This window comes from Anoplopoma fimbria, chromosome 24 (genome assembly GCF_027596085.1).
Source record: "Anoplopoma fimbria isolate UVic2021 breed Golden Eagle Sablefish chromosome 24, Afim_UVic_2022, whole genome shotgun sequence".
Taxonomy (NCBI): Eukaryota; Metazoa; Chordata; class Actinopteri; order Perciformes; family Anoplopomatidae; genus Anoplopoma; species Anoplopoma fimbria.
The window spans coordinates 19,125,890-19,144,346 of NC_072472.1; the positions used below are offsets into that span (position 1 = coordinate 19,125,890).

General features: G+C 40.2%; 1 protein-coding gene across 2 annotated transcripts; it reads left to right on the forward strand.

Annotated features, from left to right (window-relative positions):
• Positions 1–2,785: 2,785 nt before the first annotated feature.
• On the forward strand, positions 2,786–18,065 carry esrra (estrogen-related receptor alpha). 2 transcript variants are annotated; one of them, XM_054625766.1, is made up of 8 exons: positions 2,786–3,015; positions 4,595–4,697; positions 9,423–9,806; positions 10,378–10,494; positions 10,595–10,708; positions 11,933–12,100; positions 13,429–13,698; positions 14,829–18,065. In XM_054625766.1, exons 3-8 carry the CDS (start codon positions 9,428–9,430, stop codon positions 15,080–15,082), a joined length of 1,302 nt encoding a protein of 433 aa, XP_054481741.1. In that variant the 5' UTR covers positions 2,786–3,015; positions 4,595–4,697; positions 9,423–9,427; the 3' UTR covers positions 15,083–18,065. The 2 variants fall into 2 exon arrangements, with proteins under 2 accessions (XP_054481741.1, XP_054481742.1); XM_054625767.1 differs by lacking the exons at positions 2,786–3,015; positions 4,595–4,697 and adding an exon at positions 5,755–5,872.
• Positions 18,066–18,457: the final 392 nt, after the last annotated feature.

Genomic DNA, 18,457 nt, shown 5'->3' on the forward strand with positions numbered 1-18,457 from the left:
AATTTTATGGTGAGTTAGCAAAGTGTTTTAAAGGAGCAGAAACCAAGTGACTGTCCATCTGCCCTTTAGAAATCTGAAAAAAGTAAAGGCAGCGTTCTGGCGTTGCGATCAGGAAGTGAGCAGGCAGTGATGATGTGCTGTGGCAGTGGGTGACCTTTTACTGGAGGACACACACTCAGCTGCTGTAACGTCATCAGTGCCGCTGCTGCAGTTCCGGGTGTGCTGCCACTAGAGGGCGGATAATGGGTAGTGTTAGTAGTGCTGATGTAGGCGAGACGCCTGAGTTAAAGGGAAAATCCACACTAAATGTATATACAATACAGGTTAGCACACCCCGGGTTTGATGACAGAAACACAGACTGCAATGATCATTTTCATTTAGAAACAAATCCTAGAACTGTTCCATTATAAGGACATTTTCTATAATTCACAAATGGACACAATTTCTCCTCCAATGACTGCATTGGAGGAGAAATCTTCAACAAAACCTCTTTGCACTTATGGAATTAGTCACTTCAGTGGGGTGGCACTCCATAAAATATAGCCTAATGGCATTGTCAAGCCATGATGCTCTGACCTCCAATTCAGTGAAACATCTGTCGTATTTATAGATCCTGACCTTTGTATTGATAATCAATATAATACGTAATGCCCCGTTTTAGATTGTTTTCCCTTTAAACTTAATACAAAATACAGTTAGTAATACGAATATGTAAGAAGCAATACAGACATTAAGCCTCAGAATATTCAGATAGGACAATTTGAAACGAAAAACCTTAAACCCACAGCGTATTCAGACTAGGCTACTACGCAGATCAATGTGTTTATAGAATAGGTGGAGACTGTTCTCTATCAGTTATGTTATCCATGACTCACGGATGCAGTGCCCAATGCTATTTGTGTATCGGGCACAATGGCGTCTTGGTATTTATGTTGCATATCAGCTGACACCTGTCTGAGGTCAGGACCTCCTGTAAGGAGCACCCCAGGGACCCCAGCTGGCGTTTACAGTTTAGCCTGTCCCCCCACGTCAGCTTGAACACATGTCCTCGGCGACGACTCGCTGTCAGGATGAATACAGTAGCACTTATACACTTATAATGCAGTGAATCTCACTGTTTCTAGCAAATAACATTTTTCGTTTTTTTGAGTGAATCTAATGAATATAGCATGACCGGTTTCGCCTCCAACAGGAGGATAATGCAGACTCTGCAGCAGTGTGATGCAGCCCCGCAGAATTGCAGTGTCTGCAGCAGAGACTGAATGACCTTGCTTCAAGGTCGCAGTGACACTGCCGTCAGTTTTTCCTCACATGCGCGCACCACCAAAAGCTTGTCCCGTGCCTCGAGCCCGCTGCATATCCTACATGCAAACGCCTGAATACAAGTGAGGCTATAGGGCTTATTGGTTTAAAACGTACTAGACTAACGTGTATTAGTCTATAATTAGAGAGATAATTCGGTTTTTGGGGAGATACTGACTTATCTAAAGTACACCGTGGGCTGCTACATGTTCTTTTCATCCAACGTCCTGTTTTTGTTCCATTCATTTTAATTAGTGGACAAGGTTGTCAACTCTTCCGTGACAACTTCTGTGCCAGCTGTTAGCAGGCATGTTGGAGAGTGCATGGGGCAGCCTATTCCAAGAAGCAGCAGCCTCTCAGTTAACCAGAAAAATCATTTGATTGTTGTAATAGGTTACATTATTTCGACGGTACTATTTTTTGATTATGCATCTGGCAAACTGCAGGCTACTGTTTTTATCCCCCTAAACTACTATCCCTTGATTATTTCCCCGTCTCATCCCATTGCAGTGATCCTCTGATCTCCTCTTCCTTGGCTCCTGTCCAAATAGTGTAGTGGTGGAGGGAGCCGGTTCAGTGTCACAAGACCGACAGCATGACTAGATTTTCCATAGATGTGTGCTGTAATGGACATGTAGCCCATTCTTTTGATTTGATCTGCGCCAGTCCCCTAAAGCATGTGGCATAATTAAAACAAGATGTCTTCATGACAGCCATTCTGATATTGATAGTATTAAGATAATCCTTTATTAGTCCCGCAGCGGGGAAATTTGCTAGTAACATTATATTGTTTGGTGTTTTAGGTTAATCGTTTTGCATTTTAGATTAAAATGACCAAAGCTATATGAGGAGAAAATGCAGCTACAAAAAGTGCAACACATATTTTTAAACGTATAGCATTGTAGTCCCTGTCGGAATTTCATGGTTTTTCCATTTACAGTGATGACCACAACTGATTTGAAGACAGCTGATCTTAATAAATACACCTGGCAACATTTGGATCAACGTAGAGTGGGTCGTGTTTGTTTCACGAGTTGCAGGCCCCTATTATAATGCTGATGACGCTCGTGGAAGGTGCGTACGGACGTAACGGAGACACAGCGGACGCAAGTTTGGCAGAGGGAGGAGAAAAGACACGGGATAGAGGCTACGTCACCGAGTGGCGTCAAGCTGGAAAGAAGGAGGAAGAAGCCAAGAATGAACCGGAAGTCACATCGTTTGCGCTTGTTTAAATAAAAGCGTGATTTGCGTTACATTTAGTAACACTACCAGTTATTATGGGAAGAATGTAGCACATTCAGGTAATAGAGGCCGACTCTCTCACCGTAGACCTTGCTTTTGGCTTTAAGACGTTGTGTTACGCGATTCTACCACGTTTTATTGTGAAACTCTTCTTTTCTTACCGGACATTCGGTGTTCATTCGTGTAGGTTTGATGCTAATGTCCAGCAACAACCTCAGCTGTGGCAGGCGAAGACGAGAATTTATAACACCCGTGTACGGAACAGAACAGGCGGACAAGACCGTGGCCGGTTGTTGTTATCGCCTTACCACACGGCAACACAGGGATGCGATGTGAGACACCCCGCGAGGCTCGGACAGCGCAGTTGAACCGGTCAAACCGACTGTGGACTTACCAGCAGCAACGACTTGACTGACTTCAGATTAAAAAAACAAAAAAACAACAACCCTGCGATGTTTTCACATTTCCCAGTAAGTAGCCTAGCCTTTCCCTATAGGTTACAGCAAACTGCAGAGACAGAGCCCGTGGTGGGCTCGGGCTATTACTAATCTGTGTGCGAGGATGTCAGCTGCTCGGCGGTAGCCTGATGTGCATGCACGACCCGCCTGGCAGAGCTAAGTTCGCGTGGCCACGTTATTGGGGGTAGGGGGCACGAGCCTCCCAATAAACATTTGGCAGGCTAGGTGGTGTTGCAATTTGAAGTGGGCTTCACGCGTCCTCCTTGTAAACTACACTCTGACTACTTCACCTGCATATACGTGCTATAACACTCTATTTAAAGACCCCGCACAACATGTCTTAATACATGGGATGCATGCTCATTAATTGAGTAAATGAAGAATGCATGGCCATGGTTGAGAAAGATGAATCGGATAACTCTCTTGGCTCACCACCGCAAGTCAACGCTTAAAAAAGACGACTCCTGCTTAGGCAAATAACAGCCCGCACTTCTTTAACTGTATACAGTAGCTTTTTGTGTGTGAATGTGTTTTAACCCCTCTGAGTTATTCATCTTTCTGCTTTAACACACTAAACTATGCAAGACACCGAGCCTGCGGGACTGGGATTGAGGTCACTGATCTTAAAGCATAATCCACTGTGGCAATTAACCTTTCACCGGTCCGAGATCAGTAGACAAGGTCACCCCTGGGTGCTGTTCTCGCCGTTGCCACAGGGCGCCGCATTTAAAACCTTCAAACTGAGTTTTATAGGCCATACAGTCAGTGTGATGCATTACCAGCGACAAAGACCGCCGATGTCTATTAACTAAAGTATGATAAATGGGTCTGAAACCATTTAAGAAGAAGGAAGGGCTGGTTTCTATGACATTTGACTTTGCATTCATTACGAAAAAGTGTAGGTTATTCAGAGATAGAAGTTATTATATAAAAAATATCTACATATATAACTTAAAATAATCGTCTTTGTTGAAAGGTCCCCTTTGTAAACTAAAGTTGTCACACATTACAGTCCTGTTGCTGAAGAAAGTTGCTTGAAGGAAAACTGTCCTTCTGTGCTTCAATTTAGCATTTAATGTTGTCTAGTCTTTAAAATGTAAAAAGCCAGAGCCATGTTTACACTTAGAGTAACTAAAGTTATGTTTTATTCAACTTTTTTCTTTTACATTAAATCTGGTCTCTTTAATTATTTACAGAGAGTTATCACAAAACTTAAGCTTATGACTTTGTATGAGTGAGAGACAAGGTGTTGGCTTCACTCTGTCTGTCCTTCAAGCATTCCTGTGACTGTGACCTTTGGAGTGTGTCACACAGCGCAAGGGGGAGGGTGCTCTTGCAGCATGCAGAAATATGGATAGATACAGTGGAATATGTATTTTAGGAAGGCAAGATTCCTTGTTCCGATCATACACATGATTAACCAGAGGAAACAAAACTACTGGCACCGTTACGACCCGTTAATAATCTGATAACCATGAGGCTTGGTAAAATGTTTGAGCATTAATATGACAAATGGCTGCGGGGAACACAAAAAGTCACTTGGCTGCCTGCTGTTCTGTGACCACACTAAAAACCTTTGCTTGCTTTGCAGGTGTCCTGATAACTGCAGCTTTCAACCCAAAGCAGCAGCACTTGATTGAGCTACCACGGCGAGTCACAAAAATATAGCCTTCAAACTCCAGCTCAACAAACAGGTAATGTTTTCAGATCACCTTTAATGAAATATATGCGCTAGCTTCATCTAAGATAATGTTCTGTATTTATAAAGTTCATTCTTGTAAGGCTTTGATGGAATTATAGCTGTCGATGTTATTGTCTTCTTATGAAAACATTCATGGCCATAAGAGGGATGTGGAGGGAGAAATGTATCAAAAACATCAGAGAAGGATTTTGATGGTGTTGGCTTTCCATTTCACATCCAAAATATTAAAAGTGGCTATTGATGGCACAGTGCTTATCATTCTGTTGCAATCAAGAAACTCATAGGGCATGTTGAAAGGGTGGGTGATTGCCCTGCAAGGCCCAAAAAGGATAAACAAAGGAGAAGTAGGGTATAGAGGGGAGAAAGGATTGCTTTCTGCTTAACTAATATGAATCAACGTGAGAACATCCTGAATCAATGTGTAAGGAGAAAGGAGCAGTCAAAGTATCAGTCTGAGGGGCCAAAAATGTATTTATTTTGGGGATGCTGAATGTGGCCTCGCCAAAATAAAAAAGCTTTCTGCAGCAATTTCTGTTCAACAGAACAAGGATGTGTGCCCAACACAATGTAGGGCCAGTTGACTGGAATTTCCTAATAAGATAACAAAACAGATAAACATTACCTAAATAAATACAACACCTCAGTCATTCCTCAATAAAAATCCCTTTGTGTGTAAGTCAAACAAGACTCTGGATTTATGACTAATGCACTGATAGTAAATTGATTTTGGACTTGGCCAGTCAGTTTATTATAGGCCTATATCAAGTTCGTAATTAGGGCTGAACAGATTTATCCAAAGACGCCTCGTATATATAAAAATATATGTCTATTAACATGTAGTTCCTTTTGGCAGTTGAACAATAATGAAAAGTGCTTTTGTAGGAAAACGGTGTCAAACTGTTTCCAGAGTGCTCCTTGACCTTAACGTGCTGTAGCTTCAGTATATCCAACCATTATCATCTACCAGCTGTTAGAAAAAGCCGATTGTAGCCCGGCCCACACGCACACACACACACACACACACACACACACACACACACACACACACACAGCCAACCAACCCAGGCTAGCAGGCTCTGGTAGTCTGGATACGGATTATCTGTCAAACCTGTGCCATGATATCACACCGTGGAAAGCCCTAGATGCCGTACTAGTCACCGTTATCAGGTAAGAGGCAGCCTAGTCCGGGTTAGAGTGACATAAATAAACCTCTGACACAGCGGGAGGGCGCCTGGTCAGTCAGGATTAACGCTAGCTGCTACTAGCTTAGTTAGCTAGCTTAGTTAGCTAAGCTAGCCTGCAGTTATCGTAATGTGTTGTTGAAGCTAATGCTAACGCTACTCACAACATGCTGGTGTATGAGTTTACTGTACACACGACGCGTTTCTGTTGCGAGTGAAATAGGTAACTAGTCACTGTGTATCCTGCTTAAATTAAACAAATAGTAACCACGTTGCTATTATTGATTAATTTCTGCTCTGAGACCGATGTTCCTCTTTTGCCAAAGGAGATTCCGAATTGGCCAGCGGTGCACATGGTAGAGCTGTACTTCTTGGTCTGCTTTGATCACAATTGAATGCCATTGTGGATTATCTGGGCTCATGTACCGGTCATGATGTTTTTGTCCGACCCATTCACCGAGCGTGTACACTCAGCCCGAGGAAGCTAAACTTTAAACAGGCAAAGTGTGCAGTGCTTTGCTTGCCAAACAGTGCCACAATCAAGTCCAGAGGGGGCAAACTCCAAAGAGAATACTGTCAGCTACTACAGGGGTGGATTATTAGATGTAGCAATAAATGTGATAAAGGCACACTTGGGGTTTGCATTGACTGATATCTGGAGCAAGTGATACGTCCCTGGATGTAAAAAGCCTTTATCTACAGCGATACTTCACTGTATTACACTTAATCGTGTATATGAAAGTACATACACTCAGTGAAATGTTGTTGGCATAGCATCATGGTATCAATGCAAAGAGAGCCTCTTTTCCCTGTCCATTTTTTCCTCAGTGGGCCTTTAGCCCTGTTTTATATACCTGCTATGAAAAAAACTTTGATCCCCTTCAAATCATATTTCACATACATGTTTTGACTGAAAGACAGAGGCAAAAGTATTTAACAGATGCATTAAAAAGATATATGTTCATACAATAAAGCACAGAAAATCGTGTTTTTCTAAGAGTCACGTCCAATAACTGCACACTGTGATGTGACGTTTCTCTGAATGTTAGGTTGTCAGTAGAGGCCTGTTATTATAAACGTCTATAAATTAGTAATATAATATACATTCATAGCAGATTGGCATTGACAGATAACATACACCCCAGGTCAGGACTGAGCTCTTATTGATTATAGGCCATAAACACACAGATTGATTGATACACACAGACATGATGATAGTAAATATGTTTTGAGACTGAATGTAAAATAAAACAAATTTGACATCTTTTCCATACAGTATGTACCGTATAGAATATACTAAGAGACTTTTGTGAATTATGGCAAACGCCTATACCTTTTATGTTATTATATGTCAGTAACCCGTAGCAGTGTGTACAGAGCATACAACCATATGTAATGTGGTCATTGTGGGCAGGGTGAGGGATTGGAGCATTGAACCGATAAGAAACGCATTTCTAAACATTGCACCACTTTGAAAATGTACAGGCTGAAACTGGATTATCAGCCTAACTGATAAACAAGGAAAACTGGGTTGGTAATAGCAGTCTATTGCCAGTTTGTACCCATGAAAAAATCCCAAGTCACTTTCAGGTCTTTACTGGATTACAACTACTTAGTCTGCAGCGATCGTCCTCCCACAGTGAGCTATTAAGTTGGAACAAGAGAACAATCGTTGGAGTATGGCTCTGCATTAATGTATCCACTGATGAGTTGAAGCCCAGAGACACACTAAAATTCCTGCCCCCTTGTTCATCCCCTTTTTCACCCATTTTTCTGATTCCTGTTGATGGGGCCAATTTAACAACAGCGTAATCTACATTTCTATCATCATTTGCTAATTTTAGACAATATAATGAAACATGTACAAGTACTGACTTGGTACCTTCATAAGGGGGTGAGTACAGACATGGCACACCTAAATTCTAAATGAAATATAATAATAAGGAGCATTGCAGAGTGGTGGTCACTTTGCCCACACAAATATTTAGACTACTTTAATGCAAGAGACTACATGACACAGGCGCCTATTTCAGGTTACAACATTATACTGTATGCCAAAGAGGTCACACTATTTTAGGCTAATTGTCTTATCTATAAATTATTTAATGTATGGTACATGATGATGTACGTTTGAAGTAAATTACTGGAAGTTCAATCGCAGCTTAAAAGCATGTAATAAAATTACTTGGCAATCTTTCCAACTATTTACGTTGGCCATTCAGGCTTTGCATTTGTTTGTGGAAGGTCAATTGTAAATTCACTTAGGAAAATAATTTCCTTCTTTTAATTTCATAATGTTATTACTTCTCCCAAATGATACCTTTTGAATTAATTTAAATAAATCATAAAACTTGTCATTTGATTTCCACAATTGTGGCAATCTTGACACCTTGATTCTCTGTTGTGAAACTGAGTAATCTGTAGTGTGTGTGTGTTTTAAAGTATTTACATGATGCTGAGGATTATTAGTATTTGTTTGTTTTTGTCAATCCTGATATTGAAGTTATGGAATTGCAATGGATTTTATGATTATTATCAGTAATGTGAAAGTGGCTGTTGGGACACTTCTTCTGTCCCTTGCAGTGCTGAATTTGTGCCACATATTTCCTTTTTCTTTTAAGAACTTATGGATCATATATACAATAAATTAACTATAATATTGGACTCATGAGTCTTCTTTGTGAAGTATTATCCATGCCTGTTTCTGTATTTAAATTGAGAACTATAGACAGCCCTGGGCAGGCAAGCAGATTGCCGCAGTACTCCTGCTGCCTTATAAGTTATGTGTCTGAATAGGGAAGAGCGGTCACTGTTTATGAGCATAGCGACCTTCATCCAGTCACCTTGGCTATTTTCATGTCTAGAAATGTCACAGACAAAGACTTCACACCGCGGGGATGATTTGAGGACTGCGTAGTTATATTTCAGACGAGAAAGGTTCTGGTTTGGTGAATCTAAGGGGTTTTTCATGGCTTAAAAAACCAAACCGAGCGTAAAAAGATGCACAGACAACATAAGGAAAAAGTGCTGCTAAAGAACAAGAGAAGGAACAAGCTGGCCTTTTGTCATGTTGGCATGCTAATAAATCAAAATCAGTGTTTTTTTCACAACCCATGAAGAAAAAACTGACCATGATCTTAATGTGAAGTAAATACAGTTGACTTGGTTAGTAGTCACTGGGGGCAGTATAGTGTATGTTGGGCTGTAAATAATTTTAGACGTTGGTCTAATTGCACAGGTACAATTGTTTTGCAACTGGATTAAGGCAACAATTACACTACAGATATTCAGTCCCAGTTCTAAGTCTTGCCAGTATCCATTTTGCTTTTTGGCGGCCTGTTACCTCTGAATCCTGTGTTTACTCTCAAAATATCCCATATGAATAAACTAAAGGCATACTGTAGGTGCAAACAGTAATTTTTTGTAATGGTTGTTGTTTTTTTACCAGGTGACATGAAGGTATTTTCAAAGACAAAGGTATGAGGTAAAATGTTTATGCCTTTATTTACTATGGGTTTTTTTTTCTCCCCCTGTAGACATCATGTCTTCCAGGGAGCGTCGGTCAGACGTCTACATAAAGGCAGAACCGAGCAGTCCAGAAGGAGGTGGGGGAGGTCGGACCAGCCCTGGCGGGGCCTCCTCAGACTCCTCTCAAAGTGGCGGTGGAGGAACCAGAGGAGACGGCGTTAAGCGGTACTCCCCGCCACTCTACACACCGGCTCTGCGTTGCCACTTCAAAGACGAGGGTGGAGATGGAGCGGAGGAGGGCTCCACCGGAAATGGAGCAGGGCGATGCAAGTACGCCCTCAGCACGTTGCCGAAGAGGCTGTGTTTAGTATGCGGGGACGTGGCCTCTGGGTACCACTACGGCGTGGCGTCATGTGAGGCCTGCAAAGCTTTCTTCAAGAGAACCATTCAAGGTGTGTGTTGTGGTTTACATGTTGACACGGCAGAACAAGCAGTAAACAATTCATGTTTTCCTTCTTCTGTAATGTAACAAGGTGACAGGCTTTACATTTAGAGTACTTAAATCATGTTTAATGTGAGGTATTTTGCATGACACTGACTGCTATTAACCTCCTCCCAGGGGCATAGCACGAAATTATATAATATATATATATATATATATATTATATATATATATTATATATATATATATATATATATATATATATATTGAGATATATATATATATATATCTATATATATATAGATATGTATAGATATATATATAGATATGTCTAGATATGGATATAGATATAGATATAGATATAGATATATGCATGCTCCTTTTCAAGTATTCCATAACATGCTTTCATTTAACTTTCAACCATAAGAGCACTGTCCAGTTAAACTAGTTGGAGAGAAAACAGAAAACAGGATGTGAAATTCAAGACGGTGGTTTTCATTGACATCAAATGCTCATTCGTATTTGTATTTCTTATTTCTTTTCTTTTCAGTAAATTGATCATTTTCTATTTTGCCATTAAGGTAACATTGAATACAGCTGTCCAGCATCGAATGAGTGTGAGATCACCAAGAGGCGCAGAAAGGCTTGTCAAGCATGCCGCTTCACCAAGTGCCTCAAAGTAGGCATGCTGAAAGAGGGTGAGTGTTCATGGTATGCAGAAGTTCTGTAGCCACTGATATTATGTCATAAGGCTCTTCTAAATGTGTGTTATGTTTGTTCTGTGTTTTCCCAATGCAGGAGTTCGTCTTGACAGGGTCAGAGGTGGAAGACAGAAGTACAAAAGACGCCCAGAAGTGGAGAATGCAACATACCAGAGTGCCCCTCTACCACTAACAAAGGAGAGTGAAAAAGGTAGGCAGCATAGTGTAATACTACAACAATAACCAATTTATGAAAATGAGATAGAAAGTCACTGCTTCTATTAACCGTCGATTGAACGTGTGCTGGCAAGCTACATGTAACTACCAACAGAAGCAATGCCAAGGTAATTAAAAAAACAAAAATCGCAGACAAACAAATCTAAGCTTGGGGTAGTGGGCAACAGTTCAGTTGGGATGTCCCTCCTGTGCTCTTTTGATTTAGAAGTAGAGATAGAGAGTCCATCTGTTCAGGATTGAACCTTTTTTATTCCTCCGCGCTGGCGACAACTTGGGCTAGAGGCATCATGTTTTTGGGTTGTCCATCCATCCATCACCATCCCATTCCTGTAAACACAATATATCAGATCACCAGGACAGATTTCTTCAAATTTTGCACAAAAATTCCACTGGTACTCAAGAATAAACTGAGTGGACGTTGAGGGGTCAAAGGTCAAAGGCACTGCGACCTCACGTCTGTCCCATTCTTGTGAATGCGATATCTCAGGAACACCTTGAGGGAATTTCTTCAAATTTTGGCACAAACTTCCACTTTGAATCAAGGATGAACTGATTAGATAATTGAGGTCAGAGGTCAAAGACACTGTGACCTCCCTTCCGTCCTTTTCTTGCGTACTCGTTTATCTCAGAAACGCCTTGAGGGAATTTCTTCAAATTTGGCACTAATGTCCACTTGAATGTCTAGGATGAATGTATTAGAATTTGATGGGCAAAAATACACACTTCAAAAAGAATTCGAAAGCTTATTATAACAATTTAACACAAATGTTTAACTGGATAAAATGATGGAGTGTTGACATTTTGGACAGAAATGGATGTAAACTGCAACATGACTGGTTGGCGAAGGCATTCAACTATGATGCAGTATTTCAAAAAAAAAAATTCAACTTAAGGAGCTCAGAGCGTTCCTCTCAAAAATGCGAGACATGCCGGGTGGGTGAAACACGAGGTGCTCAGAACATACAAGCAACACAAAAACGGCGCCCTCTACTGCCCAAGAAGTGGTTCAGTGCGAGTCCTTACTTTTTTCTGTACTAATTTGCACAACTTTTGGTGAACTAAGTTGGAGCTCTGTATTCACATATATCCTATAGTGCTGTATTTATAGTATAGTAAACACTAATGCATATTTTGTGTCTCTGTGTGTCTATAAATGTACATCATATTAATCCCTTGTTTTGTCTATTTTGTGACATAGGTTCCTCCAACATCATTGTGTCCCACCTTCTAGTGGCAGAGCCAGAGAAGTTATTTGCCATGCCGGACCCTCTGCAGCCTGACACAGCTCAGCGCACGCTCACCACCCTTTGTGACCTTGCTGACCGGGAGCTGGTCGTCATCATTGGCTGGGCCAAGCACATTCCTGGTAAGAAATGCTCAGAGGGAAAAATAGGGGAGGAGAGCATGGCAGCAGAAATAGAGATGTATTCTCATCAGGCAGAAATATGCTAAATGCTTCACTCAGGCCACTACTTCTGGAATCATTTTTACGAGAATTAGAATAATGATCATTATTTTTTTTTTGTTTGAGTAGTTTTTATTGGTGAAAAACAATAAACACACTGCTGTCACCATTTAATTTTTCATATTTTCAACAACATGCATTACAGAAGAGAGAAAAAAGATATACAAATATGATATTATCTCAAATCCAAATAAATAAGAAATACATTTTTATAAAAACTAAATAAACCGATAATAAGATAAATTTAAATAAAAATAATTCCACTAGTTCATATTTAGCCATGGAATCAAATATATCGATATCAATCAGGGGCCTGCCACAGGCCGATTATATAGCGTTAAAGCATTAAATTGGTAGACAAAGGATTACAAATTCTTTAGATCGAGCTCGGGAGACCCTTTAAGTGTAAACCTGGTCTTTTGCAAATGCCGAATTCTGGACTTTTCAACTGGCACCCCAAAAATGGCCAGTAATGGGCATATCTGAAACCTGTTATTCAACAACGTCGAGAATACATCAAAGATGGACGACCAATACGTTTTAAGCTTTGGGAAGGACCAGAACATATGTGGAAAAAGTCTGCCTGTAGACTGCCGCAGCAATCACATTTGGGATTGGAATCAGGGTAAATTGCATGCAGTTTGAATTTACTGAAGTGGGCTCTTTGCACCATCTTTAGCTGGATCAAACTGAGTCGAGTGCAGGATATGAAGTTGTTTAAAGACATGGTTCTTAGATACATTTCAGTAATAAGCCCCCTCTGAGTAGGAGATAGCTTAAATAGGACCCCCTGTAAAAAATGTAAGTACAAAGTAACATACCGGAAGATAGCGGAACCGATTTGATATAACCGTGGCAAATTAAAGACATTATGAGTAAAAGCTAGAAAAAATATAATCATAGAGGTCTTTGAAACAATTGATAATCCTGACTTTTATTAAGGGCCTGTGTGAACCTGATTCTGATGGCTGAACAGCCCAATTGATAGGTACAACAAAATTAGTAGGTAAAACAAAATGTCTGCCGACAGTTCAACTGAACTGATGCAGTGCTTGACTGCATTACAAGCAAGAGTTGGTTCACCAGCTGCCTACAGTATGTAGCCCAATATTTGGCTGCTATCTAAACATGGGACCAGTGCTTCCGGTGCCAGTCGACACCAGCAATTTGAACCTATTGCCAGTCATTTAAATTCCCCTCTCTCTTTCTCTTTGTCTATTCCTCTGCAGGCTTCCTGTCGCTGTCCCTAGCAGACCAGATGTCCGTGCTGCAGTCAGTGTGGCTGGAGGTGCTGGTGCTGGGTGTAGCATACCGCTCGCTTGGCTGCGAGGATGAAGTGGTGTTCGCAGAGGATTTTGTCCTTGATGAGGAGATGTCACGTGTCGCTGGACTGACCGAGCTAAACGCTGCAATTAGTCAACTTGCTCGCCGCTTCCGGTCGCTAAACGTGGATCGGGAGGAGTTTGTCATGCTTAAAGCCATCGCACTCACTAACTCGGGTAATTATACTTGTGTAGTTGTATAAATGTATGCAGACAAATAGATTGTACTCAATATTCTTGCAAAGCAACATTTATTTGTATCACATAGAACTAGAATCAATCTAAGGATTATAGAACTGATAATTATGTTGTGGGTTTTCATATCACTTGACATGAAACCAAACTGAAACTACCTAAAAGTGTTTTCTAGTTGTATTGTTGATCATATAAGGGGTTCGTGCAGCCTTTTATAGTGGAGTCGCCCTGTCTGAAGTTAAGAGGAAATTATTACATTTTTCTGAAGTATAATTTTAGAAATATTAAGGCTCAGTGCTCAACACCTCTGCTGACACATAGCGTATATGAAAAACTACTGAGTTTCCAGTTTATTAGGTACATCATGAGGTAGTTTATGGCTAAAACTAATTATCATCATGGAGGTTCTAATGTCTGAACATTAGAACCTCCATGATGATAATTAGTTTTTTAGTTTTGATGAATCTGTTTAAACTTTATGATCAATTTGGAGGCTGCAGTTTGTGTTGCTGCTGAATTGTATTGTGCTACACAGAGTGTTTCTAATATTAAGTATACCCTCAGTGATATAATCTCAGCATGATGCAATGCAGTTCAACGGTACCACAAACTGCAATTGAAGCAGTAGATTAGCAGGAAGGGGTGAAGACAATGTCCGTTATTCAGATTTTTAGCTTGATGGAATTATGTGCATGTCAGCAGCCAAAGTATCAGGACAACTTGAGAAAACTCTCATATAGCCAGTGGTAGTACAGTGAAGGTTTTTTTTTTTCAGTTGTTAGGCAAATAAAAATTAAGTCTTCTAGTCTTTAGCAGGCAGATGTGCCATTGCGGAAACATACAGTATATAGTATAATAGTTGTTGCAAGGTCACTGGTTTCACCTTTATGTAGCCTCCCCTTAGAGACTAACTCAAGATTACTGTCAACAGAAAATCTAGTAGCATGCCCTGCTTGCACTACACATGCATTTGTTTTGTAAATAAAGACTACCATTAGTTTGTATTTGTGGTAAGCCACCAGTCAACACACTCTTTATTTCTGTGGTAAAAGCTGAGAGAATGTAAACACCCTACTCAATGCCTTTCCATGTGCCCCCTGCTGTTCTGTTAGACTCTGTTTACATCGAGGACATGGAGGCTGTGCAGAAGCTGCGGGACCTCCTCCACCAGGCCCTGCTGGAGCTGGAATGTCAGCGGCGCCCGGACGACTCCCAGCGCACAGGACGCCTCCTTTTAACATTGCCTCTTCTCCGACAGACTGCTGGTCGTGCTCTTACCACCTTCTACAGCATCAAGACCCGTGGTGGTGTACCCATGCACAAACTATTCCTGGAGATGCTGGAAGCCATGATGGACTCTCCCTAGAGTAGAGAGCAGCAGCAAATAGGATGCATAGAAAGACCCAAGGGAGATCTAGTCTTCAAGAGTGGATGTGTGGTTTGTGAGAAATGAAAGATTTTATTAGAGAATTCATATTGGGGAAAATTGTCCTTTTTTTTCCCTTTTTCCATAGGCTATACATGAAGAAAGGAAAATATTATGAAAAAAGTAAACGCTGATGCATTCATGTCCCTAAGTGGGAATTGGTTATTTGCAGTAAGACTTTGGTAAAGGGCTCCAAGAGTGATAACATCTAACACGAATTTCAGAGTACTTCTCAGTTTCAACCATTTTCACGGTGAGATCCATCACAGCATTGATCTGCAGTTGCATAACCACTGAAGAAAAAACATTTAGGTACCCAAGAAAAGACCCAGAACATGTGGCTTTTGAACTTTTTAAAACAACACCTACTCATGAAAGCCATAATAATGTACTGGGCAAAAGACAGATTAACACGCACATGGAGTGCTTGTATTTACTATAGTCTAGTGTGCCGACGAGGCAAATTCATAGGAATTACTTGCAATATGTTAAAAGCAATATAATGACTCGATTGTTGTCTGTCACATTTAAAATGTGGATAAAATGGTGAGACATCTAGTTATTTGTGTGTATATCTGTAGTTTTCCACTCTCAGGACCCCAAGTGCTGATTTCTGAAATTCTTGCTGCTAGTAGAGAGTGGTTTGGGTCAGGGGATGCCAGGTGAGTAGATTTAAAACACTAGCAAGAGAAAAATAAACACCAGCACTTTTGGGGTTAAATGCCGGAGTTGGGAACCACTGATGTACATGGTAGGTGCAGGATTCTTTATAAGGTTGTGCAGTTGATTTGTAGTCCAGGAGAAGTGCATATAAAGATTGTGTAGAATGCCGTACTTGGAAGGTACTTTATTCAGTGTTGTACGTAAATCCTATTGGCACACATAAAACTGGCTTCCATGCAAGCAAGCGTGTGCATCTGTGTGCAGTCCAAACCAATGAGCTGCACTGAGATCAGGGAAGAATGCAACTCTTTCACAATAAAGCGCAACAATAGTGGTCAGAAAAGAAACGCATAGGCCTCATCTGCTTTTTTATACTGTCCACCACTAGATCTAACCACTGTTTTGACTTCTGCAGCTGTGCTGTTAAAAAAAGACAGGTCTGACCTATTTGATTTGTGGGCTATGACACTTATCCATATGATTGATAGGTGATGGTGAGATTTCGCTGCATTTTCCGCAGTCATGAAGAGCTTTGCATAAAAGATCCCAATTGTTTGGATGACAGATCCCTCCTTTGTATATGTACATCTGTTGAACTTAAACCTGCAAGTGTCCGTTATGGGCTCAGGACAAGAGATGCAACATATGCAACATCCTCCTTTTGGAGGTTGAAACCTTGTCAGAAAAAAAACAACATCCTGAAAGCTCAGCAGGTTTGGAAAGGTTCAATAGAAATGATCAATATAGTAAGCTTCACATGCAATGCAAGGCTACAGTATCTGATGTCAAAATCAGATCAGAATATTTAGTGGCCAAAAGGCCATTAATCGTTCAGCCATGTACAGTTCCATTTAAATAAACAAACATGCAATTTATAGTGGAAGACAATAAAGCCAGCAAATGTGATACAAATTCCCCATTACAATTATATTTGTGCAGCTTACAGTGTTCTGAAATTTGTAAAGACTTGAAACTTGCTTTTTCATACATTTTCCTTTCTAGGATTTAAGGGTATTTTATTTACATTGTGACACTGTTGTGGGTTTGGTATTGAAATGAAGCTTTCCATTCAGGATAATATAAATATACTAATTGGTTTTTTTTGTAAGCAGTTGTCTATTTTCTGAATCTGATTGTCATTTTAGGGATCAATTTACATGGCTCTATAGATTTAGGGGCACGGTGAGGCTACAGAGGGCTACCTCAGGAGGCAGAGCAAGCCAGACGGCCATATTACTGTGGAGACAAATGTAATGCTTGATCTTTTGATTTGTAAACTTAAATTTGAGCATTGGGTTCATTGAATGTCTTTGCAGTTTGCTAAAAACACCTGAGATCATTTATTTCTTTGTTTTCATATAGTTTATGGCTCATTAATCATGCTTTACAGCTTACGTGTTCCTGTTATCTAGCAAACAAATAAATATAAATGCCTGGGTCGAGGTAGAGCTGTTAACGTTTCTTCATATTGACTTGGCCATTTACACAATGGAAGCTTTTTCATTAGCATACAGATATGTTTTAGGTACGGTGGGTTTCGGAGGAAGGCAGGTTCATTTACAGTGTCACTGTTAAAATAATACAGTCATTTGTAGTTTTATTAAATATGTGCGCATTAATATAAATGAGCAATACAATAAATTACCAAACCTCACACATTTCCTTGTATAGCCACAGTGTACATTTAACATAGCCAGTTATAATGAAGAATAGCTACTAAACGTTATATTATTTAGAAGTTCAAATCAATGTTTGTATTTTGAAAGACTATTTAAATGATTAAATTCTATTTTTTACTCAATTTACTGTTGTTTGTTGACACTGCTTTGTTTTTGCGTGTGATATTGGATGTGAATTTCTGTGTGTAGATTTTTTCTTTTTTCTTTTTCATTTAGATAAAACAGTTTGATGTCCTTGTCTAAACATGTCCACATAAAAATCACTGTGAAAAAAGTGAGATCATCCACTGTCTGACGCAACGGGGAGTGGATTATTGTAGGTGCTTTGTGTTGTGTAATAAATGGACACACCACCACCACCACATATCATTGGTCTCATCTCTCCCTGTGTGTTTTTATGGATGCGTGTTTGTGTGTTTTAGATGGGTTCCCATCATGGGGGTAGTGTGACGAAGACTACTGTTGAAACTGTCAACTTCGTGATTTTAATGGATTTTGACCATTTGAACACACTCTGAACTGATGAGAGACAGTCCTTCAAAAATGCTGGAGAGACTTCAGATACAGGTCCTGAGCATGATAAACGAATACTCCAGAATAAAATAATCCATGGATGGTTGTAATTCATTGCATACTTGAACATACTGCCATTGTAGACAGTTTGCCTCCATGTGTTTTTGCATTCATTTTTGCCCCTATGCCTGCAGGTAAGCAAAGGTTAAAGCTTCCAATAGGGTTTCACAAAAATGACTTTTGTGAAACCCTATTGGAAGCTTTAACCTTTGCCACTACATTAACCTGACAAGTCTGTCTGTGTAGGATTGCCAAATAAGGTCCTTGAGCTTTTTACTTAAAAAAACACATGCTCCAATGCTCATATGACATGATGCAGTACTACACTGCTAATCCACTTGGTAGTAAACAAAGAACCTTCAAGTGGCTCCATTTTAATAAACTACAACGTTAAAATGTC

Coding starts and splice junctions, on each gene's coding strand:
- esrra (XM_054625766.1), top strand. CDS start 9,428: ATGTCTTCCAGGGAGCGTCGGTCAGACGTCTACATAAAGGCAGAACCG. Junction 10,709..11,932: donor AACAAAGGAGAGTGAAAAAG/GTAGGCAGCATA, acceptor TTTGTGACATAG/GTTCCTCCAACATCATTGTG. Junction 13,699..14,828: donor CATCGCACTCACTAACTCGG/GTAATTATACTT, acceptor CTGTTCTGTTAG/ACTCTGTTTACATCGAGGAC.